General features: G+C 38.5%; 1 protein-coding gene across 4 annotated transcripts in view; it reads left to right on the top strand.

Moving 5' to 3' along the window:
• NOX4 (NADPH oxidase 4) overlaps positions 1-27,507 on the top strand; it is a 184,448-nt gene that overhangs the window by 70,249 nt on the left and 86,692 nt on the right. For all 4 annotated transcript variants that reach the window (XM_075546434.1, XM_075546435.1, XM_075546432.1 and 1 more), the window contains 3 exons: positions 21,748-21,964; positions 24,016-24,180; positions 24,279-24,341. In XM_075546434.1, coding sequence (XP_075402549.1) covers positions 21,748-21,964; positions 24,016-24,180; positions 24,279-24,341 — 445 coding nt within the window. The remainder of the gene's footprint in view (positions 1-21,747; positions 21,965-24,015; positions 24,181-24,278; positions 24,342-27,507) is intronic.

Below are 27,507 nucleotides of genomic sequence, written 5' to 3'. Positions count from 1 at the left end.
TCTTTGAATGCTTGTAGAATTCTCCTGTGAAGCCCTCTGGCCCCAGGCTTTATTTGGTCGAGAGTTTTTTGATGACCTTGTCTATTTCTTCTTTTGCTTTGGGTCTGTTCAAGTATTTAAATTCCTTGTTAAAAAAAATTCCATATCCGTTAATTTGGGGATAAAGTGATTTTCTAGGTTTTTGTCCATATCTTCCAAATTACTGATTGGTTGGAATCTAGTCTTACATGGTACTATGCAATTAATATTTTTATTTCATTGGGGCCTTTGTGACTTCTCCTGTTTCATCCCTGATTCTCGATATTATTGTTGGTTCTTTTCCTTTGTTAAGTTTGCTAGTGATTTGTCAATTTTGTTGATCTTTTCAAAGAACCAACTTTTTGCTCTATTGATTCTATTGTTCTTCTGCTTTCCAGTTCATTTATTTCTGCTCTAACTTTTATCATTTCTTTTGCGGTTAGAAGGGTTATATGTTGACCCTGTTCTAGGTGCTTAAAGGGCTGTGTTAAGGTTCTAACCATAATTCTCTTCTCTTTTTTCATATCTGAATTTATTGCAATAAAGTAACTTCTGATAACTGCCTTTGCTGTGTCCCATGTGCTTTGGTATATTGTATTGTCATTGGGTTCTAGGAACTTCTTAATTTCCTCTCTAATTTGGCTTAATACCTCTTTGTTTTTAACAAGCATGTTATTAAGTCTCCAGATGTTTGTCTTTGTTGTTGTTGTTCTTTCTATTGTAAATTTCAAACTTTATGGTGTGGTGGTCAGAGAAGGTTGTTTGAATGACATCTATGTGTTTGAATGTAATCAAGCTTCCCTTGTGTCCCAGCATGCGGCCTATTTTCTAGTCTGAGCTGTGTGCATTGGGAAAAAATGTGTATGTTTTTGTTCTTGCTTGGAGAGCTCTGAAAATGTCTAATAGGTTGAGTTGTTTGATTGTATTGTTCAGGGTTTCTTACCTGTTGCTGTATCTTTGAGAGTGGTGTATTAAAATCACCTATTATAATTGTTGATTTGGTGATTTCTCTTTTAGAATTTGGTTGATGAATTTTAAGGGTCTTTAGTTGAGCAAATACATATATTTATTATGTTTATAGGTTATTGGTTTATGTAATGCCCATTTTTATCTCTTGTGTGTCATGTACCTTGAGGTCTTTTTTGTCTGTCATTAGTATTGTTACCTCAGATTTTTTTTATTGCCCTTTCTTTTGTAAAATTTAAGCCATATTTTGATTATCCGTCTATTTTTTCTGTGAGTTTGAGATGTAGCTCTTGAAGGCAGGATATTGCTGGATTTTGTTGTATAGTACAGGCATCTACTCTTTGTGTTTTAATACATGCATTTAAACCATTAACATTCAGTGTAATTAAATCCAAGTGTAGATTGGTTGTTACCATCTCATAGTATTTGTATTTAGTATTTTCCTTTCTTCTCCTTTATAGGATGGTGTCTCTGTGTGAAGAATTTAGTTTTGTCCTTGTGTCTGCATTGGACCTGTAATGTTTTGGGTACTGTTCAGTGTGTTGGTTTCTGGGTGCTGTTGCACCCTTTGGTGGTCCCACGCTCGTAAGCTATGGTTGTCTTTCTGCCCATAACAAAACTAGAAACTATTTTCTGTAATGTTGGCTTTGTTTTCATGAATTCTCTAAGTGCTTCCTTATCAGATAAAATGTTAATAGCCCCTCCAACTTGATGGAGAACTGCTGGATAAAGGATTCTTGTGTGGCAGTTGTTGTCTTCAGTTTTCGGAACATGTCGCTCCAGTTTCTTCTCTCCTGCTTGGTCTCTGGGGGAGGTTGTAGCTTATTCTTATCTGTTTATATGTGACTGCTTTTTATTTTTCCTCTAGCTGCTCTCATGATTCCTTTTCCTTGAAATGGAATAGTTGGACTATTGTGGTAGTTACATAATTTATGCCAACTTGATAAGTAAGTGCAGGAGTGGAGTCTGGCCTGTCAGTCAGGTCACAACCTGATGCTGCCTTCTTGTGGGTATAGCCTTCTCATGAGGATTCTGGGAACTCCTGTCTCTCTCCCTGGAGGTTGGCCACACTTTCTACTTCCCTTTCCTACTACTGAGACACTCAGAGAACTGGAGGGCCCATATGCAGACCCTTGCCAGAGCTATGATGCTTCCACAGGATCTACTAGACTTTTCACCCACTGGCCTGCTATCTTCCTGCATTTGATATCATTGCGAATGACTACATGAGTTTTAAGAGGAATTTATGGGGCAGTGTTGGACATATGGGCTAATATTGGACTTGAACTATACTGGGATGGGATGTTTTCTAAATGTACAATTGATCTTTTATATAAAGCTCTCTCTTACACATATATGAATGTCCGTAGATTTGTTTCTCTAGTCAACCCAGCCAAGGACAACTACTATATGTCTTGATGTGGTGTGTGTGTGTGTGTGTGTGTGTGTGCTATGATCTAATTGGTGTCATCCTCCCCTTTGTGATACTGGGGGAATTTTCTCCCAAGAATTCGTTTACTATTTAAACTGTAGGCTTATTTCTATCTTCCTGCTCTAGGACCCTAATAATTATATTATTCTTTCATTTCATGCCATCCCACAGCCTCCTCAGGCTTTCTTTAGTTCTTTTGCTTTTTTGCTTGACTGTTTCTCCCATTTGCTGAATTCTGCCTGGTTATCTTTGCGTTTGGTGATAAGATTCTCCATTTCTGTCATTCTATTATTGATATCCATCACATTTTATCTATATCTGCTTTGTCATTCATTAAATCTTGGACTTCCCTTCTTTTTGAGTATTCTAAAATTTCTATTTTTTCTTTGAACAATTAAATTATGTATAATTATTATTATAAAGTATTTAAAGATAATTTATTATGTTAAGTACTTTTTAAAATTGGTACATCATTTTGCCATTAGATGCTTCAGATATTTTGTGACTAGATGATAATATTAAACATACTTTAAAATTTGATGGCTTCTTTTTTGAGACAGGCCTTTAAAACCCCAGACACTGTTTTTCCTGATAGTCAGGCACCATTTCATTTCTTCCCTACACTTTCTTATGCAATCTTTTTGCCAGTGTCCACTTATATAGGATGTAGACCGCATTCCCAAGGTAATGTCCTGTCAACTGCATCAGTGCTGTGACCTGAGTAAGAGGGTCAAATTCTATCCTAAAATTCTTCACTGCAGATTCCGTTATGTAGGTGACTACATTGTGTTATATCATATCATAGATTATATGATATGGAGGACTATTAGGCCTGATATAGGTATATGATATAGAGGACTATTAGGCCTTAGCTTGATAATCTAAGTCTAGCCAGTTGAACCAAAACCTAATCATTATACATAATATGCATATAACTGGAGAAACAAGAAATTCCAGTGCTGAATCCGCCCCAAAATTCAGGGATATACTGGACTTGACAATGCTAGATGAACATCATCTACCAGGAAAGATCTTCAATGGATACACACTCGTGTTTTTGAAAAAGCATTACAGAACAGACCCCTACTTACAAAGAGGCAAAGTTGATATTTGTTTTAAGACATTTAAAAACAAATCACGAAACTACTTGAAATAAAACTACTACTGAATATAAATTAAAACTCTTTTTGTTTACTATTTGGAAAGCCACAAGCATTCAGGATTATTGACAAAAATAAGCTATGGCCTACCTCAAGAGTAACTTCAAAATATGTTATCTAAAAACTAGTTTTATATTGTTTCATTCCAGAAGTACCGGCCTATCGGCCAGAAAAAACAACTATTAGAATTCTTCTGCTAATTGGTAATGCTCTATGACAGCCTCTTCATGTAAATGATTAAATAAAGATAAAAAGAGGTTTATCTTTCTTTCAATAAATTACATCCTAAGAATCAGTATACAACCACCAACTTTAAGGATTTTCCTTATCAATTACTCAAGCAATAGCTGCAACAGATGGAGGTACGGTAACATTATACAATTTCTGGAAGATTATAATATTCCTCAATATATCTGGATCATTCCACTTTCCTGGGAGAAAGTTATAAGAAAATGCCTAGAGGGAACATATAAAAAATGTAAGCACATTCCACTTACTTGATCAGGGTAATATGATGAAGGAGATCAATGGGTGAAGAAAAATGATGTGTGCATAAGCAAACATGGTGAAGAAAGCTGACAGTGCCCGGCTACCAAAAGTTATAGGTTCTAGGGTCTTAAAGGCTTGAAGATAAACAAGAGGCCATCTAGCTGAGAAGCATCAAAGCCCACATGGAAGAAGCACACCAGCTTGGCTGAGCACGAGGTGTAGAAGAGCCCAGTTGTCAGACATCAAAGAGCTAAAAACCATATCAGTGGGTGCCCACCTTCCTGATATGATCAATGAAGACAAATGTGTGCATAAGAAATGTGGTGAAGAAAGCTGATGGTGCCCAGCTATCAAAAGATATAGCATCTGGGGTCTTAAAGGCTCGAAGAAAAACAAGGGGCCATATAGTCCAGAAGCAACAAAGCCCACATGGAAGAAACACACCAGCCTGTGTGACCACGAGCTGTCAAAGGGATCAGGTATCAAGCATCAAGGAACAAAAAATCATATCATTGAAAATGTGGGTGGATGCAGAGTGGAGACTCAAAGCCCAATGCTACCCAACTGGACACCCCTTGCTGGGGGTTGTGGGGAGGAGATGAACCAGGCAGGGTGCAGGGTAGCAAGGATGAAACATATAGCTTTCCTCTAGTTCTTAAATACTTCCTCCCACTCACTATCATGATCCCAATTCTACCTTGCAAATCTGGCTAGACCAGAGGATGTACATTGGTACAAGGAGCAACTGGAAACACAGGGAATCCAGGACAGATGGCTGCTCCAGGACCAGTGATGAGAGTGGCGCCTGGAGGGTGGAGAGAATGTAAGGTAGAATGGGGAACTGATTACAGAAATCTACGTATAGCCTCCTCCCTGGGGGAGGGACAGCAGAGAAGAGGGCAGGGGGAGACATCAGACAGTGTAATGTATGACAAAATAATAATAATGTATGAATGATGAAGGGTTCATGAGGGAGGGGGTAGTGGGGAGGGAGGGAAAATGAGCAGCAGATATTAAGGGCTCCAGCAAATGTTTTGAGAATGATGATGGCAACAAATGTATGTATGTGCTTGACACAATGGATGGATGGATGGATTGTGATAAGAATTGTATGAGCCCTCAATAAAATGATTTTTAAAAATGAAAGAGATCAATGGGAAAACTGTGCATATGGCGAAAACACTGAATATGAAATTTGATGTCACTGATATGGAACAGCTTATATATCACAGAGACAAGGAACTGACAAATTGGAACTTAATGGATTTTGAATAGATAATAAATGTTGAACAACAAAGAAATGAGGAAAAAGGAGAGAAGTTGTCAAAGAAACTTTCCAGTGAAAAAGTTAGTTGAAGTTTTTCTTAAATTAAGTTAAAGATTTCAGGACCTTTTGCTTCTGGACCTTTTGTCTAAGATCAAGTGAAAAAGCATGGAACTAAATACAAATCACTGTCACGGTGAATCAGCAGAACTGAGATGGTACCACAAAGCATATGAAGAAAAACGTAAAGCACCATGTAAGCACCTCATGATCTTTCCATTCTTCCTGTTACCAAGGTAAACTAGATAACCCAAACCTTCCACAATTAGAGATATTCCTACAGTTCACAGAATGACAGCATCCTCTAACTTTTCTCGATCATCGGATTCATTTCTGTAATACAGCCATTTTATATTTATTTCATATACATAATTGATACATTTTATATATATTTCATAGGTTTATGTATAATTTTCAATATTCCAAAGACACATGAAGATCAGATTTATAATGATACTGGTAATAAAAGGTAGTAATAATGAAACTGAAAAAAAAGGAGGTATCTGATTTAGAATTGATATGCAATGGAGTCATTAAAATAAAATCTTATTCTAAGCCAGAGACTACTCATATTCCAAGTGTATTAATAGTTGTTTTGTAATGTCAGTAGAAATGAAGAAAGCCATTCTAACACTGAAATACTGCCATGTGACACACAATGTATATAAAATACATACTCTATATACTACATACATTCTTTTCTATGAAGTTACTTTTGAATGAAGCAGCAGATTATGCCTCTGAAGTAGGAAAAACACTGATACATTTTCAGCTTTCTCAAAAATGGAATTTTTCCATTGATAAAGAGTCTATATGAACCCTATGTCAGTTATTAAGTTATGTGACAATGTTGGGAAATTAAACATATCTTCTGGAATACTAGCTAATTTCATGTAGCTTCTGCAGTTGTTCAAGAAATAATCTTCGATGCTATCTTTAGATTGCGGTCCAACAGTTAGTTCCTTTCACATCAAAGAGAAAAACCATTTGTTTGGCACGTACTTCTGTGTATATTTATGTGCTAAGTATTACAAGGTATAAAACAACAACATAATATTTGCTTTCTAGTCTACTGGCATTGAAGATTGGTTTTGAATTCAAAAAATTAGTTGGAAGAGCTAAGAAATCACAAATGGAAAATTTAAACATATCTTCTTCTTAAGCATCTGGTAGTTCCGAAAACTGAAAGATTATTGTGGCTGGGGATTTTCAGAAGTTTTATGAATGAGTCAGTTCATCTGAATTGATGACAGATTCCTCTGTGTCACTGGATTTTTTCAATAAGAAGAGCAATCACTTTACATTACTTTTTAAGGTCAGTTCTTTCCTATCCAACCCCTTGTAGAATCTAACATTTGGAAGGAACCTTAAAAAATATGTTGTCCCAGCCTCCTTTAATTTTCCCTACAATATGTCTACTAAGTAGAAAATCAGTCCTGAAAATATCCTTTGTCTTTGGGAAGCTCTAGCTATTTAACAAAATATTTCCTCTTTTAGTCGGCATTTAATTTCCTGTGATTCTGTGTATGGATTCAAATGCTCATAAGTGTGCTGGCTGGCCATTGGAACCAAATTCTTCAATTTTGCTCAGTTGTTCTTTGCTTAATGATATTTCAAATCCCATCTCCTTTTAAACCTTCTTCTTTGACTAGATTGATACTTAACATTCATTTGATGCTTCTCTTGTATTTTACTGTTTTGTCTCCTTAACTTTTCCTATCATGCTGTATATATTATTGCACTTACAACTGAGGGCTAGGGGCAGTGGGTGATAAGGCAGTTTGCTGAAGGTGTCAGCTACTAAGAAGAAGACCTTATATTTGACCCTTGGTCGTCTGATAACAATGGAACCACAGCGGCACAAAGGTTGAATTCCCAGTGACCGAGCAGAAGGTGGCAATTCCAATGATCAGTTGCTCTATGAGATAAAGGACCTGGCAAACTTTTCTTGTGAAGATGGTTGTTGTTGTTGTTGTTGTTCGGTGCCGTTGAGTTTGTTCCAACCCATAGCATCTTGATGCACAACAGAACTAAACCCTGCTGGGTCCTGCGCCATCTTCACATTTGTTCCTATATTTGAGCTGATTGGTGCAGTCACTGTGTCAATCTCTGTCCTCAAGGGCCTTCCAAAGAAATTACAGTCTCAACCTCCCCTGCCCCCACCCACGACACTTCTACCCTGACGTAGAGGGTTGCTAGTGGTCAGATTCAGCTCCATCGTCGTAAATGTGTTTTGTAAGATGACAAAATCAAAGCCAATGGGGCAGTCATGCTCTGTAACATGGGGAGGCTGTGCGTTGGAATTGACTTGACACGTTGGCATCCATATCAGTCTGATTCCCAAGTTCATGTCTTAACTACTAACTGCTGGATTTCCTCCAGTTTTGTTCAGCTTCTCAGTATCCCGTTTAAACTGTGGGTAGCAAACGAAATGCAGAGCTCTCAGAGTATGCTTGGTCTGACCTTGGCAGAGTAGAAGCCTCATCATCTTCTCTTTGTACACTGTAGGCAGAATTACTTAGACTCCGTTTATCTCGTCCTATGCTCATCCATACTACTGGCTTAACCTTATTTTTATTAGGTATATTTTAGAATTTTAATCAGTTGTGAGCAAGTGTATTGCGTGCACACCTAAATAATTATTCACATATACTAAGCACAGGTGATTTTTTTCTAGTATTCAAATCTATCTTTTAAAGAAACAAATTTTTGTCCTCGAGAGGGTCAGTACACCATGATTGTTAAGAGTTATATCCCTTTGGCAGGAAATGGGGAGTTAGCAACAATGACTATGAGAAGAAAATCTTCTGCGATTGACTGTAGTGATGATTGCACAATCCTTCTTAGTACAATGGAATGATTCAATTATATGTGAAGTTTATGCCAATAAAACTATTAAACATAATAAGTTACATCCCCTAAAAGCTGTATGACCTTGGTAGGTAATGTCACCACTGTCTTGTTTATTTACTAAGATTAATATAAGATCCTATACTTTAGGGCTGCCTCCAGTTTAAATAAGTGAATATAGCAAAGTAGATGGAGCACAGAGTGTAAAATGAATGTTAGCAAGAAAAAACTTCCAGTAGGACCCATACTATTAGTTATGTAAGAAAGAGGAATCACATTTGGCTGTTTGAAGAATCACTTATGCTTAGCAGCACATCGATTTTCAAGAGCCTCATTTTTCCTATTGACAAAGTAATTTGATGAACACATAATGGAAACTGCTTAGCAGATCAAAAGAATATTCCTTGAAAAGGCAACAATTTTTATAGAATTGTATAGTCTCTCCAATTCCATTAATTTTAACAATAAATGCTTACCTTGGGACTTGCAAAATAAGCCTTTTCAAAGGGACTTTTGTCTTATTAAATTCAATACATCTTCCTTAAAAGTTAATATATGTTTACTGTATTGAAGATCTATCAATTCAGAAGATCATGGGGGTGGGGATGGAGGAATGGACCCCAAACGGTTTTCTCTTTCCAAAACTGCTTATGACTGAACTTTTCTTTCTTCATTTTGATTTTAAAAATTCATTAAAGGAGAGACATATACTGCTATTCTCACTTACTGACAAGAAGGCTATTGGAGGGAAAAGCAATTATGCAAGACTCGGGCCTCTGTGCAGGTGCTCATCACTGCTCCTCTGAAAGGCACACAGAGGGAGGGAGGGCAGGAGGGAGGGCTGGATTGTCAGTGAGGTGTGACACCTCAGCCTCTGTAATCTTCACAGCGCCCCTCCCCCCCCCACACACACGCTGTGTCCTCAGTGTTGTAAAGCTAGTGAAAAATCATCATGTTACAATTCTGGACGAGAGGGAGAGAAAATCCCACTTAAGTTCAGTGGCTGGTGACAAGAACAAATTAATAGTGTAAATACTTTTTTAATGCAGTACTCTTGGACTTCTCAGGCTATTTAGAAAATTATATAAAGATACCTGAAATATTCATTAAGAAACGTTAAGTGCTTTTTTGCCTTAAAGAGTTCATTGATCAAGATTTATATTCTATACCTCCACCCTCAGGGAATTTAAAAATAATCATCTTCTATGTATGTGTTTCTACAAATATTTATTCTTTAACCAAGGAAACACAGAGATCATTCTTGTCAACATTGGCATTCCTGGACCCAGGAGGCAGTATTGACTTCATAGGGGTTAGGCTCAAGCACTTAGCCAAGGTTAGATAACTGTTTGAGGATAGTTTACCATGCAGACTTGAAAATCTTCTGTTTGCATTTTGCCCCGAGGAGGAAAAAGTAAGGATGTATTTCCTGGGGGGAAGGGGGTGTGTGTAAAAAAAATTATGCCATATAGCTACTGATTTCTCCTTCAGAAGCACTATCTCTGGATTCGCTTTATGGATGGTGCAGAAGCTTGACCACTCTAGCTTTTAAGGAGATATTTCCAGCCTGTCAAACAGAACTTGGGTGCGGCCCCACTCCCAATTTAATTTGAGTCAAACCCAATCTTGCACGGAGAGTGAATTTTATGAGCATGCCCCCTTTGATTTTCTGTTAAGTTTCACTTCACTGAATTTCAATCCATCAACAGGAAGCTGCTAGAAATGCAATCCAGATTCTAAAGAGGGTGTGCACAGGGCTTACCTTTGCTGACATCGGATGGTTCTTGGCTGTAAGCAGAGAATGCAAGAAAGTGGCTTACCATATATACTTGAGTATAAGCCGACCCGATATCAGCCAAGGCGCTTAATTTTACCACAAAAACTGCAATAAATATGTGCTGAAAATTTTGGCTTATACACGAGTAGATATGGTACATATGTTTTATTGACAATGCAAAGGCATTTGACTGTGTGGATCTTACAAATTACGGATACGTTAAGAAGAATAGGAATTTCAGAATGTTTCCTTGTGCTCTTGTGGAACCTGTAAGGAGACCCGGAAGGCGTCCCTCAAACAAAACAAGAAACTTCTGTGTGGTTTAAAATCAGAAAAGATGTGAGGCAGGGTTGTATCCTTGCACCATATTTATTTAATCTGTGTACCAAGCAAATTTTCCAAGAAGCTAAACTGTTTGAAGAATAAGGCTGCATCAGGATTCAAGGAAGGTTTATTAAGCATCTGCAATATGCAGATGACTCAGCCTGGCTTGCTGAAAGTGAGGAGGAATTGAAGTCTCTGCTGATGAAGATCAAGGATTGTAGCCTCCATTAGGGATTACAACTCATTGGAAAGAAACCAAAAAATCCTCACAACTGAACCAGTGGACATCATGATACATGAAGAAAATGATGAAGGGTGCTAAAGATTTCATTTTGCTTGAATCCACAAACTTTGTTCAAAGAAGCAGTAGTCATGAAATCAAAGGAGGGATTGCATTAGGCAAACCTGCTGGACAATATGGCTTTAAAATGTTGAAGCACAAGGGTGTCAGTTTTAAGACTTGGGTACATGACCATTTCAATCAACTTAAGTGCAAGTGAAAATTTGACACTAAGGAGGATTGCAGAAGAATTGGTGAATTTGAATTAAAGTTTTGGCAAAGGATATTGATAGTACCATAACCCGCCAGAAGACAGAACATATCTGTCTTGGAAAAAGGGCAACCACAATGCACCATAGAAGGGAGGAAGGCTTGGCTTTATCTCATGTACTTTAGATGTTGCCAGATGAAACTAGTCCCTGGAAAAGAACATCATGATTGTAAAGCCGAGGCAGTGACAAACAGGAAGAACTTTGACAAGATGGATTGACACAGTGGCTGCAACAATGAACACAAACATAATGCTCATGAGGGATGGTGTGAGCCTGGGCAATGTTTCTGTTGTACATATAGCTGTATTTTAAACCAACTAGATTCCACACAAGGCAATGTTTTGTTCTGTGTGCCTAGGGTCACTGTGAGTCAGAATGGACTTTACAGCACTCAGCAACAACAAATGCCATATAATAACAACAACAACAGATTTCCAGCTTTATCATTATTGCCCAAACTTGACACTAAAGAGAATGATAGCGGATGGAGGCTGTTAATAATGAAGTCGTGGTAGGCATTGGGTTATTGAGCTGCTAACTGAAAGGGGTGATTCAAACTCACCAACTGCTCCGCAAGAGAGCGATGCAGCAGCCTCGTCATATAAAGTCTTACACCCAGGGAACCCTCTATGGGGCCCTATGAGTTGGAATTCCTAGCTGGCAGTATTTTGTTGATGTATGTTTGTTTGTTTTTTAATGGATTAACCAGGGCATATGATTACTATTCCTGTCTTCCTAGGCAGAAGAGAAAGTCCCAGAATCACAAAAGGTGTCTTTTCCTTTATTAGGGGCTTTTCATAGGTATTTGGGACCCACAAACGTAACAATCGTAGCTTTCTGTAGATTTGCCTAGCTTTGCATCACTTCCTCATTATTGCCGCTAGGGGTTCCTGAGTCAGTTCTGGCACATAGTGCCCCTGTATACAACGGAATGGAACTGTCCAGTCCTGCACCATTTTCAAAAGTGTTATGTGTGAGTCCATTGCAGCCACTGTGTCCATCCATCTCATTGCAGCCACTGTGTCCATCCATTCCCTTGTGCCTGACTTTCTACTTTCCCAAGTATGAGGCCTTCTAGAGGCACCAGTTCTTGATAACACGGCCACAGTACATGAGACAAAGTCATGCCATCCTTGCTGCTAAGGAGTCTTCTGTTGTGTAATTCTTCCAACGTGATTTGTTTTCTGACTGTACATAGTACCTTCAGTATGCTTTGCCAACACTACGTTTCAAAGATATCAGTTGTTTTCTGGTCTTTTAAGTCATTTTTCCAGCATCCACATGCGACTAAGGCATGTAGAAATACTTTCTTTTGGTCAGGTGCCCCTTAGTCATCAAAATGGAATCTTTGCCCTTTAGCATGCTAAAGAGGATTTATGTAGCTGCCTTCTTGATTGCTTACTCTATGAGCATTATTTGTGGATCCCAGCAAAATGAGTTTCTTGATGGCTTCAGCCTTTCTACAATGTTGATAACCGGTTTAGATTTGAGGATTTTTATTTTCTTTATGTTGAAGTGTGATCTGTACTGAAGACTGTTATTTGATTTTTAATAGTAGATACTTCAAGTAAAATGTTTAATCTGCATATGTCAGTAAGCTTTCCTCTATATCTGAAGCCACATTCTTTGCCATATAATCCAGGTTTTCAGATTTCTTACTCAGCATACACGTTTAGTAAGTATGGTGAAAGGATGCAACGCTGACATTCACCTTTCCTCATTTTAAATAATTCTGTCCCCTGGTCCTGTATGAAAAACTACCTCTTGTTCTACTTACAAGTTTTGCATGAGCATAATCAAATGTTCTAGAATTCTTATTCTTCATAATGTTATCCATAGCTGTGATTCACACAGTGCTGTGCCTCCGCACAATCAATAAAACACAGTAAACAACGTTGTGGTAATCTCCATTATCAACCACTGTCTCATGTCAGCAGGACATCCCTTACACCATCGGACAGTTCTTTGTTTATGTCAATGTACTCCTGCAACCCCTTTTAAAGTTTTCAGCTAAGTTTTGCTTTTATGTGATATTGATATTATTTGATAATTTTGTATTCTGTGACTCACTTTCTTTGGCATGAACACAATTTCCTTCTCTTTGACACAGTTGGCAAGGACTCACATTTCTTGGTGTAAATGCATGAGTGCCTCCAGGACCGCATCGGGTTGTTGAATTATTTTAATTGGCATCTTCTAGTTTGAACTTCTTCCTTCAATACCATCCCCTCCTCATCACGTGCCACCTCCTGTGACAGTTGAATATCTACCCAACCTTCTTGGTATATTGACTCTGTATTTATCTATGTTCTTTAGCTGCTTCTTGCATTGTTATTTACATGAGACAGGGATTAGATAATTTTTTTAAACATTTTATTAGGGGCTCATACAACTCTTATCACAATCCATACATATACATACATCAATTGTATAAAGCACATCCGTACATTCTTTGCCCTAATCATTTTCAAAGCATCTGCTCTCCACCCAAGCCCTTTGTATCAGGTCCTCTTTGTTTTATCCCCTCTCTCCCCGCTCCCCCATCCCTCATGAGCCCTTGGTAATTTATAGATTGCTATTTTGTTATATCTTGCCCTATCCGGAGACTCCGGATAGGGATTAGATAATTTTATTGAGATATAATTCAATACCATACAATTCATCAATTTGAAATTTACACTTCAATACATTTCAATATAGTCAGAGGTATTCAATCCACACTAAAATCTATTTTAGATCGACTGTATTGCCCCTCTCTAAACCCTTGTGCCCTTTTCTCATCATCCATCCTTGTTCCCCCATGCCCTTAGCCGTAAGCAACCACTAATATATTTTGTATTTATATGGATTTTTCTGTTCTGAATATTTTACAGAAGTAGACTTGTATAACTTGTGACTTGCTTTCTTTGTACTTCACATAGTATTTTTAAGATTAATTCATGTGGTAGCATGCATCAGTAGTTCAGTTCTATAAAAAACTTTATTGTGAATTCAGTGAAGGTTTCCAGAGCAGATCATGTTTTACTGTCAATAATTCTTACACATTTTGCTTCATTCACTCATTGCAAACCCCCTCCCACAGGCTTGACGTTTTTCTTTAGCATTTTTGGTTAGAAATGCCAAACTTGCTCTTCTCATTTAGTTTTCTAACTCTACATCTTTGCACATTTAATTACATCATTTTACTTTACCTTCTCAAGTTGCCCTTTGACATTTTTCGTTCAGTTCCTTTGCTTGTTACCTTCCGCCCTGTGCTTTAGCTGTCCACATTGAAGAGCAAGTTTCTGGTTCCTTTTTATATCTATCTGCCATTTGTCTTTGCTGACTTTTTAGTGACCTTGTTGCTTTCTTCATGAGGTTCTTGCTATCATTCTTCAATGACTGATAACTCATCGGGTTATCAGTCATTAATGTCAATTTATCACATGTCAGACCTATTATTGAGATGGTCTTGTAAGGTCTCTCTCTCCGGGCTAGATTCCAAACGCAGTCCTTAGCTCTGCACAAGAAAGAATTCACGCCAAAGCCGGGCTCGTGATCCCAGTGAATTTAATGAGAGTTAAAAGAAGCTTCAGGTTTTATGCGGCACCCATAGGATTTCTTTTGACCTTGTGGCCTGGCAGAGACTGCTCAGGGTCACGCAAGGATCTCTCCCCTCCCACGAAGAAGACCAGACCACCCAAGCAAGCCAAGACCCTCTCCCTTCCGGTCCCTGCCTTTTCAAGGGTTCCCGGGGGAGGCGTGGTGAACGACCCGAGGTCGATCCTATTGGCTGAATTGCAATCACCTGGTCCAGGTGGGCTGATCCAGGTTCAATGCCCATCTGTGCCCACCGGTGGGAAAATCCAGCTTTGTCCTATGCTGGCTCTCCTGGGCATGCGTCAATGGATTTCCCAATCCCTAGGCTAAGTACCGAACAGTCTCTAAATTCAAGAAGGATATATTCAAGGTCATATATTTGCTCCATGGACTTTTTAAATATCCTTCTGCTTCTACTTGAACTTGAAATCAATGGCATATTCCACAAGGTGGCCCATGGTCTTTTCCTAAAGGATAATATTGAATGTCTCCATTGGCTCTTTTCACAGATATAGTAGAATTTATTCCTATGTATTTCATTTGGCAAGGTACACATCATGTTTTTGTTGTAGAAACAGCTATTTTGAATGAAGAAGTCATTAATCTTGTAAAATTCCTTCATGCAATATTCAGTTTTATTTATATCACTAAGGCCATATTTTCCAACATCCCGTCCTTCCCTTTTGTTTTCAACCTACACATTCTAATCACCAGTAATTATTAGTCTGCACAATGATTACACATCTGATTAATTTAAGAGTTAAGAACTTGATTGAAATCTTCAATGTCTTCCTTGTTACTTCAAGCAGTTGGTCCTCAAATTTGAATAATAGTGGTATTAAATGAACTTTCTAATTGGCATATGGATATTATCATATTATTGACAGCGTTATACTTCAGGGTTTTTCTTGGAATGTTCTGTCTGATGAGAAATGCACTGCTAATATTCTAGAGCTTGGCATTCCTGACAAATGAGAGCATGCTTGTCTGTTTTACTCGCTGATGCATGCCTAGGCTACCAGTCTTTTAGATGGCATTTCGTGGTAGTAACGTCTGATTTCTTTAACGTGATGTTTTCTGATGGTAATGGACATTTGTCAGTGCTTCGCTAGATTGCCTGACCTGATGTACTCTTCATTTAAATCTTACCCTCTTATTGAATTATTTACTTATGGCTTGGAAAGTACTCTTGCCAACATATGGAATGAATATATTTATGTCATATAGAAATTACAACTTTTCGAAAGCTGATGGTGCCCATCTATCAAAAGATATAGCGAGCATCTTGGGTCTTAAAGGCTTGAAGATAAACAAGCGGCCATCTAGCTGAGAAGCAACAAAGCCCACATGGAAGGAGTACACCAGCCTGTGTGACCATGAGGTGTTGATGGGATCAGGTGTGAGGTATCAAAGACCCAGAGCAAAAATATCAAATCACTGTGAATGAGGGGGAGTGCGGAGTGGAGACCCAAAGCCCATCTGTAGGCAATTGGACATCTGCTTACCGAAGGGTCACAAGGAGGAGGCGAGCCAGTCAGGGTGCAGTATAGCACTCATAAAACATACAACTTTTCTCTAGTTCTTTAACGCCCCCCCCACCCCCCTCCAATATCACAACCTCAATTCTACCTTACAAATCTGGCTAGACCAGAGCAGGAACACTGGTACAAATAAGAGCTCTTCGCTCTCTTTTCCAGCTGCTCCTCTGCCTTCTGATCTGCTGGCTATGCTGAGGTGTCTCTCTCTCTCTCTCTCTCTCTCTCTCTCTCTAGCTATCTCCCTCCTTCCCTCTCTGCCCTCAGACCACCATGTGTGTGGGGGTGCAGTCAGTCCTGTATTCAGTTAACTGTAAAACCTGAAATTTCTTTCCTTTATAAAAACAGACTTGGACCACACAAAGAAAACAAAACAAAAAAAGAGCTCTCCATACAGGGAATCCAAGGCAGATAAAACCCTGAGCATAGAGATACCAGGAGGGGAAGGGGGAGTTGAGGATCGAATGGGGGAGCCGAATCATAATGATCTACATATACCTACTTCCTAGGGAGATGGACAACAGAAAAGTGAGTAAAGGGAGACAGTGGTCAATATAATATATGAAAAAAATGTATAAATTATCACAGGTTCATGAGGGAGGGAGCATGGGGGAGGAGGGAAATGAGGAGCTGATATCAAGGGCTCAAGTAGAAAGAAAATGTTTTGAGAATGATGATGGTAACAAATGTACAAATGTGCTTGACACAATGGATGTATGGATGGATTATGGTAAGAGCTGAAAAAAAAAGAATTCCCAATAAAACGATTTATATATATATATAAAGAAATTATATCTTTTCAGCTTAACTATATAACTTGATGAATAAAGTATGTGTTTTTTTAGAAAAAATCAATTTTCTTATAAGTTGGAAATATTATGGTCCTAGAATAAAAGGTAAGAAAAATATCTTCTCTTTATTAATGCACTAAGGTGTTTCTTAAAATGTATAACCTCAGTATGTCACATAAAATAAAATAAATTGAATGACGTAATCAAAAATCTAATAATAACATTATATTTGTATGATACTGTAGCTTCTAAAACATTTGGAAATGATAACAAAAAACTGATGTAAACCATATATAAGATCAACACAACATGTAAACAGAATGTAAAGAACACAGTGTAAACAGGAACTAATAGACATGTAGCAGAGGAGGTACCATTTTTAGTATCTTATTGCCATGTGTCTCTGAAAACTCTGTGGCTTGGGTCAGGTATCTTGGTTCTCAAAGTAACATCCTTGCTTTCAACCCTTTCAAGAGGTCTTTTCAGCAGCTTTCGCCAGGCCAGTGCATCATTTGCTCTCTTGACTACTGATTCCATGAGCGTTGATTGTGTCTTTATTTTGAGATCCCATGATGGAATTTTTCCTTCACATTGAATTTAAATAATCCTTCATATCTAATCCTTAGAAACAGTGGATAGCAAAATTCTGTTAAGAGGCATTAGCATCTGAATTGTGGACGTAATGTGCTATAGATATAGCACGAACAGTGTCTTTTCTATGCCGCTTTCTTTTGGATGCTTAATGCACTCTCTTGATAACTTCGATCTTTTCTCCATTCTTCATGATGTTACTTTTGAACCTGTTGTGGGGATTTTTGCTTTCTTTACATTAAGTTGAAATCTATATTGCAGTCTGCAATCTTTGCTCTTCATCAGCAAGTGTTTCAGGCATTCCCTTTTAGCAAACAAGGTTGTGTCTTCTGCTTATCAAATTTATTTAGAAGTCTTCCTCCAAATCCAATGGCTTGTGTTTCTTCTTACAGTATAACTTCTCTGATTATTAGCTTAGCACGTAGATCGGGCACTGTCCTGAGGATACAATCCTGCGCACCACTGTCTTGACGGTGCACCACACAGGATTCCATTGCTCTGCTCACAGATTTGCCTCTTGCGCAAGTTCCACATGAGCACCATGAAGTGTTCTGAAATTTGCATTCCTCTCAAGACTATCCGAAGTTTATGATTCACACAATCAAATGCATTGCAATATAATATGCCTCTATATTAGTACTTATATATTTTTCTCTATTTCTCCCAATTTATGTAAAATATGTACATCAATATAATTAATTTGGGGTACAAATTGTGCTCCATGACAAGATCAGCACCAGTTCTACACTGTCTACACAGCAGTCCAGATAATTTCTTTTTATTTCCCTCTCCTTTGGTTTTATAAGAAGAATTAATGACCAAACCATTCCTCAGTCTTCATTTCAGCAGACAACGTTGTCCACACTGTGGTGGATCTCTTACCAAGCCTCAGACTGTGGCCTACTGTTTAGTTAATAATATGCTTTAGTAGAAGAATTGCATAGATAAAAATTTAAAAAATGAAAAGGCATATAAATTTCTTGACATAATCCCTAGAAAGAAAAAATTCACATAAATACTGTATACCTAGAAGTGTAAACTAATGTAGAATATATAAAATATTAGGTAGTAGGGAGAATATTACATGTTGCAATTATTAATTCAGTCTTTAATATTCTTTTCTCCTTATTTCCATTATGTCCCATGAATTCCAATAAGGCAAAAAATAAAAATAGCATAGTGCTAAATACAGGGTAATCTATTTTGTTTTTAAGGATGGGCATGTTTCTTGCTCACCTTTATCCTTGGATTTTCCATCCTAAGTCATCATTCATTTATTTGAGTAGGCTGAACTATACTAATTAACTTTTCACTGGGAACATTTTAGTGTCAGCCAGGAGGGTATTGAGCCCTATGGTTTTTTTCCTCCCATTGGAATACCTAAGAATTATGTGGTTCACGTGTATATATGTAAACATAGTAAACATAGATATATAGATACAGCAAATATCAAGTATAGACATAAACCCATTTATGCAAAAGCTTCTTATGCTAATGAGTTCCTAATCTTCCAGCCTAGAGTACCTTCATATATATAAATTCAGTTATGCCATAGATCACTTAATCTTGTGCCTCTCATCCCACCACACCCCATAACTGGGAACTTCTTTTTTTAAATACGTGGTTCCTGCTAAAGGTAGCAGTTGAGACTGTCGAGGGGAATTTTCAGTGCATCTATGGCATTTCTGGAACATGAGAGAATTGTATTTTTCATCACAACCATTTCAGTAGTGGGAGCAGTGATGTCGCCATGAGAGAACGTTTGCCTTCCATGTAGAGATGCTCAAGTCGTGCTGCAGTGCTTGCAAGTGCAGCCATGCCTGTCTGACAGGAGAAACTTGTGAGCTACCGTGATGCTAAACAGGTTTCATCAGACCTTTCAAACTATGGTGGACAAAGAAAATAGACCTGGAAATATACATCTAAAAATCAGTGAAAACCCTATGGAACGCAGTTGTCGGATCAGCAACTGATCACCGAGGGGCAGTGTTTGTTCTAGGATGTACAGTCACCATGAGCTGGGGCTGCCTTGCCTTGGGTTTGCACTCTCCAGCATTAGTGTGTGGGGCCATCATTGACTGCATACTTTTCAGGGTCTGTGCAAAATGAAAATGTGGAGTCCCTTGGTCGAAAGTTATTAATCATTTCAAGATGGACGTATTATCTACTGTTTATTTTTATTATTTTGGAAGATAAAGACTAATTTGAAGATAACACCAGGGCTTCGGACCTCCTACATTTTTATTCAACCCTCTGCTGAGAATGTGCACATGTACTGGACATGGTGACACAGAATACATTTTAACCAGAGCCCTAGATTATTTTCACAGATCTAAATGTGATTCTTGCATGGTCCTCTTATGAGGATGTCATTAAAATGTAAATTTTGATTCAGTATATCTACAGTACACAAGCACACTCTCAGTAGAGGGCTGGAGGAAATTGAAATGCATGCACGCACACACACACACATTTGCTGACATTCAATGGATTCTCCCTCACTGGGACCCTGTAGGACAAATACACGGTCCCATAGCTTCCCAGGCTGTAATGTTTATGAGAGCTGACTGCCACATATGTTTTCAGTTGTGGGGCTGGTGGCGACTTTGAACTCCTGCCCTTTTGGTTACCACAGGAGTGAATACTTTACCACTGTGTCACCAGAGTGCTTTAGCCAATCGGGGAAACAACAAGCACACAACAAGCAAAAAGGAATCAAACTGCTTTTTATAGTCTTTAATATAAAAATAAAACCCAGCGAAGTTTTCACTGCTTTTTACTAATCTTTTCTTTTTACTTTTTCAACATTTCTACAAGCTGTGGAGACCTGGTAGCAGAGCAGTTCTAAGTCACTAGCCGCTCCACAGGCAAAAGACAATATTTCCTACTCCTGAGCAGAGTTGCAGTCTAGGCGAAGCCAGGGCCAGTTCTACTCTGCCCTCTAAGGTCTCTAAAACCTGCCTCTAGTGCTTGAACGCTTCCTCCCCTCCTAATTATCATGACCCCAATTCTACCTTGAGGACCTGGTTAGACCAGAGGATGTACAGCAGTGCAGTAGGGATCTGGAAACACAGGGAATCTAGGACGGATGAACCCCTCAGGACCAGTGGTGGTGACACCGGGAGGGAAGGGAGTGTAGAAAGGGAGAACCGATCTTGGGGATCTCTGTGTAACCTCCTCTCTGGGAGATGGGCAATGGGGAGGCGGGTGAGGGGAGACGCCGGGCAGTGTAAGATAAGATAAAATCATTATTTATAAACTATTAAGGGTACAGGGACAGGGGGAGGGGGGAGCAGGGAGTGAGGGGGAAGGAAACAGAGCTGATTCCAGGAACCCAAATGGAAGGCGAATTTTGAGAATGACGAGGGCAATGAATGTATTAGGGTGCTTTGCTCAATTGATGTATGTATGGATTGTGATAAGAGTTGTATGAGTCCCAATAAAATGATTTATTAAATTTTAAAAAGTCAGAATAAACTCAATTGCATGGAGTGGTTCTGGAGTACGATCTGTCATTTGAAGCAGTATGCCCATCAGGTAAATCTTACTGAGCTAGTCGTTAGTGGGGAACACAGAACACAGGAAGTTGAATACTCTGGTTTAGGATGTCATAAAAGAGAGAGAGAGAGAGAGAGAGAGAGACAGAGAGAGAGAGAGAGAGAGAGAGAGAGAGAGAGAGAGAGAGAGAGAGAGAGAGAGAGAGAGAGAGAGAGAGAGAGGAAGAATAAGAATGAGATGTCAGGGTTTTAAGCTCTCCTGCCTGGTTCTGTTATTCTGAGAGTTTTCTGTAATCCTGTTTGTGGAGACATTGAGAAGTAAACCGGTAGGGTCTGATGGCTGCGTGTCGATTGTTCTCAGCCCACAGGGACAGCAGGCTTCCAGCTCCTGTGATGGAGTTTGGTGAACATTTCTCCCTAAATCAGCAAGGCCTGCTTTTCATCCAGTCTTCCCCTATGAAAAGGGATCCTGCGCTTTTCCATTTCAACTTAAAGAAAGAGCAAAGCCACTCATTATGACAGTGTTTATTGAAGAGAGAATTCACATGTGATTTCATGAAAGCCTAGTAGACTTCAAGGGAACACGATCACATTCAGGACTAGAGTGCACGTGTTTGTTCCCACGGGGCATTGATGGCATTTGTTTGGGCGACCAAACATTTTCTTTTCAGGTTCCTACTCTGATAGTTTTGTTAGAGATTGTAAGACATCTCCGTTTCTTTTAGTTCAAGTATTTAAATAAAGAATACCTTTTGGGAAAATGATCTATAAAGTTACTGAGAAAAAGTTTTTCTCTTATTGTGACTTGTGATCTTAATTTTTTTTCTTCTTTAACTTTTTAAAAAATCTTCTTTTATTTTAGAGGGCTGCTGAAGTATCAAACTAATTTAGATACCCACCCTCCTGGCTGCATCAATCTTAATAAGACCCGCCACCAAAATATTACCTCACCAGCGTATTTCTCAGAGGAATTCCATCAACTTTTGCCTGGAGAATCTTCAAGATCAGATGACCTGACCAAGAATACATTGGTGAAGATTTGTGCAGAAGAACCCAAATTTCAAGCTAGTTTTCCACAGGTTAAATTAATTCTTTGTCTTCAATGGTCTCTGCAGAGTCCAAGTGCCTATTGTGGTTGATCATATTTGTACTTCAATGTTTTATGATTATTCTCGCAGGTTGAGGAGACTACTCTTTGAATATTCGTGTTATACACACTGAATTCAGGCCATACTCTGACAGCTAAACTGCCTCATAGGATTTTCCAGGCTGTCATTCTTACAGAATCAGACTGCCACATCTTCCCCTCCTGAAATGGCTGGTGGACATGAAGCATTGGCCTCTCTGTTAGCAACCCAATACTTAATTCCTCCTCCACCAGGATTCCTTATTCGTATTGTAGTTATAATAAAACTGGGCAGAAAAAAAGGGTAAAGCATGTTGACTTCCTAGCAGTCATTTTGCACAGCAGGAAAAGGGGAGCAGACGTGCCACAATGGGTCCCCTGGTTCACATATGCAACCTTCACACCGCATTTCCTCAAACTTTTGCTTTTCTATGATCGCATCCTTGGTTCATTTTAAAATCCTGAGGCCCTCACCTTAAAAAACAAAATAAAACAAAAACAAGCATGAACACAAATAGCAAACAAAAGAGGAAACGTGCTGTCCCCAAAAGGAATGTCTCCAGACCCGGTCTGCGCATTGTCTAATTCTTCCTCTCTCCTTGTCTCAACCATCTGCGTGCTTTTCTCCTTTTGAAGTTACAACCCTATTTGGGGTCTGAGGACTTGACCCTTCACTTATTTGGGTAGTTCATGTTCACGGTGGTTTGCCCATTGCATTGTTGTCAAAGTTTATTTCAAACCCTAAACATTTTTGCCCCCTGGGGAAATGGTTTTAATGTTGCGCCTTGTTCTACTAGTTTGGTAGTTCTCGTTCATTTATTGGCGTAATTTCAGCAACTACATCTCAAAATGAGGTGAAGATAAAACTACTCGTGACCTAGACTTTTCCTGTTCAGCATTTAGACGCTGGAGCCTTCTGTATGTATTTTCCCTAAGAAAGGTTTTCTTTTCTGCCTTCTGTGCGGACATCTATGTTACCTTGGAAAAGTCAGTCCCTGGAGGTCCTGGACTCACATAGGAGAAAAGCCGTGCGAAAAGAGCGGCATCAGGAGCTGTCAAGCCTAGAGTTATTTTCTGATTCTTTCCCTGAACTCCACTAATGTGATTAAATAGAATTTCATTTAATCATACATGTAAGATGGATATAATCATAGAAACTCAAATACTTGTTGTATACCCATTAAATTGATACATGTAAATGTGCTTTATACATTTTAAAGCATCATATGAATAAAAGATAGGCCACTGTAAAATAATTTTTGAATGATAGTATGATATTGCCCAAGTAGTCAGAGAAGAACCCTAGTCTTTCTTTGTGGCCCTCTGTGTCCACATAGAGAATTTACATCCCGTCCTATTTGCCAGTACAAAATACAGTACCGACATTAGTGATGCTGCATGCTTGTGTTCAAAGGAGAAGAAAAGGGCTAGAATCAACCTGCGGATTATTTGGGAGTAATTACACTAGACTTATGTTTATTATTAATCATCATCTTTAAAGTGCTATTGGAAATGACAATTTTCAGAACTTTTCTGGTCTTTCTACAATACTGAATGCTAGATAAGGCAGGTATGGAAACTCCTCTTTTACTTCCGTGTACCTGATATGTCTCCCCCAAAGTTGCAAGGTTTCAAAGTAGTTAAGTCTGGAGCAACGATCCGAAGAAAGTTTCAAAATGCAATAATTAAAGTGGTGACATGTGAGTAGAGGCTTCAAAGTGATGACAGAGATGTAGTGTGCAGTTGTAGGAGGAAGATTGGCTACCCAGGCTTTTATACTTCTCAGAGTACTCCGTTATTTGGGGATTAGTGCGGTACACATTCAAAGTTTTCAAATGGATTACTGTGAACACCTGTTTTTTTGTTGTTCATTTATTTTTGATTATTTAAACTACAGATGCAAATGTTATTGTTGAAATGTGCCAAACAGGCTATTGTATAGGCTATCATGATTTTTAAGGTGACAGTATTGCTTAAAATGTATTTTCACAACATCTTGTTTAGACTTGGCTATGGATTTCGGGACCTTTGTGCCTATACTGTGCTGAGAGACTTTACAGATGTATCCGGAGCAACAAACCAGTAACCATTATCTCAGTCATAAGTCATCCCTCAGATGTCGTGGAAATCCGAATGATCAAAGACAATTTTAAAGCAAGACCTGGCCAGGTGAGTCAATCAGCAGCAGCTTCTAAGATGTTCTTTTTTGGTGTTTATTTTAGCTTCTTTCTTGATCATTTTAAAATTGTCTGTTTGTTTCTTTTTAGTATATTATCCTACATTGTCCTAGTGTGTCTGCATTAGAAAATCATCCATTTACCCTCACAATGGTAAGGCATTTGGTTCTTGATTCAAAACAAAACAAACTGAAGTGAAATGTACTTTTTTCTTTGCGTCTACCACCTCATTCCAAAAGCTATGCAAAGCTGTTGTAATATCCTTAATATTTATAGAAGCCATGTTTTTATGCTTAAGTATGCTTACCTATCCATAAACTTTGCATCTATATGTTATTTTTTATTATCCTGTAATCCATGAATGATAGTTTAAAGATTTTTGAAATCTTATTGATTCAAAATGTAAAAAAATTCCCTGGATATCTGGAGTATTCCTTTTATAAAGTATATCATGTTTTCATGTGTATAATTCTCTATATGCATGGTTCTCATATGGCCATAGTACTTTTGAGAGGAATTTAATTTAAGAAAACAGAGTGTGCGAATTGCAGTGGAAGCATTAGAAAATACATCAGAAAAAGCAAAGTTCAATATCATTAGCACCAAGACCATGTAGATGGGCAGTAAAGGATAAAATAATTAGAGAAATACAATAGTATAAGTAATGGAGATTCTATCTACCCTAATGGAAGTCTTCAAATATGTTTAACCTATAGGTAGTTCCTAAACATTGTTACAGCCATTCCTCACTTATCCACTGTCTCATTGTCAAGCCTCTTACATTTATGACAATAGTGAAAGTTCACTTAACTTACCTAAAAGCCTGTTACAGACTCATATGTTTTGAGCGAATGATTGCTCTCCACCTGAGAGTCCAGTCCTTGATCCTGCCACCCCACTCCTTTCCCCAGTCTTGGGTGTTAACAAGAAAGAGACACCAAAGAATGAAAGAAGAAAGGGTGAAGCCAGGGACTAAGGTCAGGGACTAACCTGCACTCAGTCTCTCTGGCTTCTCAGAATCCGGACTGAGCACGCAGGCTGGTGGGTACTGCGCCATGCAGGGGGAGCCCCACCTTGGGTCTGTGAGTCTGGAAGGAGACAGCAGAATACACGAGCAGAGGGCAAAGACAGGACTTGCGTTGGTCACTTTGCCAGAGAATCTGAGATTTGCCCTTTATTTGTTTGTTGATGCCGGAATAGGTGTGTTTCCATGGAGAGCAAGTTCTCTGCAGGGTCAGGAGAGGGTGGGTTTCAATTGGCTACAGAGTGTGCCAGAAGTTGAAAGTGAGACAAACTGACCAGCCCACTCAAAGCGCAGATTCCACAGCCCAGAGGACAGGGAGCTGCAGAGGAAGGAGCAGCCCGACCGGCCACCTCTGCAATGACTCTTGGAGCCAGAGCACTGGGTCCCGAAGCAAGTCATACGTGTTGCCATTGAGTCGATACTGACTCATAGCGACCCTTCTGTGGGTTTCTCAGGCTGTAACTGTTTACTGGACTAGAAAGCCCTGTCTTTCTCCCGCTGAGAGGGTGGTCCTTTTGAACTACCAACAATGCAGATCTCAGCCCAATACATCACTGAAGTTTTTCATAACACCTTTTTTACACATAATATCCTGGCTGTTGGAACATAATAATGTCAACATTAAGGATTGAATGCATTATGTTTTATAACTTTTATTTCTTTATAACAATTTCAGTTTGCTGTAAAAAATGCACAGGAAGTAGAAGAGATTCACTTATACTAACTAACCTTACAGTTTACCCAATTATTATTATCTTGCATTAAGATGTTACATTTGTTATTAATTCCCCCAAATTAGAAGCAACCACAGAACTCACTGCCACAGAGTCGATGCTGACTCACAGCAACCCATGGGGACTGGGTAGCACTGACCCTGCAGATTTTAGAAAAGGCAACTCCTCATTGGGGTAAAAAGCCTCATCTTTTTCCTGCCCAACAGTTGGTGGTTTTGAACTACCAGCCTTGTGCTGAGCAGCAAACGGATAACCACTACACCACCAAGACTCCCTCTACTTCAATAAAATAGAAAAGAAAATGGTGTGCACACTCAATAGCATTCGTAGTGAAAAAGAAATGTACTATCAGGCCATAGTGTTACGCTAAAGAAGCCAGTCAGAAAAGGCTTTAGACTGTGTGGTCCCAACTATGTAATACTTTGGAAAATGCCGAATTTAGGGACCATGTAAACATCTGTCCTTCTCAGGGTCTTGGGCGTGGGAGGAGGCCGAGTAGGTGGAATGTAGGTGATTGTGAGGTCAGTGAAGTCATTTGGTGCTGAGATTGTAATGGTTGATTTATGCATTTGCCAAAACGTGTAAGATTGTATGAAACACATAGAGTGAACAGAAATGAAAACTATAGCCTTTAGTTAATAATGTACCGATACTGATACACTTTTGATATACTATTGATACATTGTTAACATAGACTATACTTTTGGTGTATTCTAAATATTCATGCCCAATCTACAGGTTACCTAAATTTCCTCCTATATTATCTTCTAGATGTTTTATAGTATTGTTCACATGCAGATCTAATCTCCATTTAGTTTTTGTGAAATATGTAAGTAAGGTGTATATCTAGAATCATTTTTTAACTAACATGCCAGTTATTGTAGTACCAATTGTTGAAAAATTTCCTTTTGCTTTGTTGTCAAAGATAAATTGACTGTATTTTTGTGGGTCTATTTGTAGACTCACTATACTAATTTGTTAATCTAATTCTATTGATATATATTCTTTGCTAACAGTGCACTGTCTTGTAAAATTTAGCCCCTACAGTAAGTCTTGATGTTGGTTTATGTCAATAATTTTTCTTTTTCAAAATTTGTTTGCGATTTTAGAATATTTACCTTTCCAAATGAACTTTAAAATTAGATTGTGGCTATCTACATAATAACCTTTTGGGATTGTATTTAACATGTAGATTAAGTTGAGAAGAAATGTCATTTGAAGAATATTGATTCTGCATGTCTATGCACATGAAATACCTGTTAATTTGTTTAACTTTTCATTGCTTTCTGGATTAAAATATTTTACATTATATAGATAACTCACTGTAAATTTAAGGCAACTCACAAGAATATAAAATAAAATAGGAAAGTCTTACTATCTCTCCTATTTCACAATCCTGTTCTCTCCAGTCTGGCATGTGATATATCCTTCCAGATTTTCTTGTCTTTTGACATATTTAGGGACTTGGACTTTGTTTGCTAGATCATATTCTGTAACTTGTTCTTTTTGGTCATGAATGTACCAGGAATAACATTTCATCGTATCACTACTGTATTTATAT

This window comes from Tenrec ecaudatus, chromosome 4, assembly GCF_050624435.1.
Source record: "Tenrec ecaudatus isolate mTenEca1 chromosome 4, mTenEca1.hap1, whole genome shotgun sequence".
NCBI lineage: Eukaryota > Metazoa > Chordata > Mammalia > Afrosoricida > Tenrecidae > Tenrec > Tenrec ecaudatus.
This window is presented reverse-complemented; position numbering and strand designations above follow the sequence as displayed.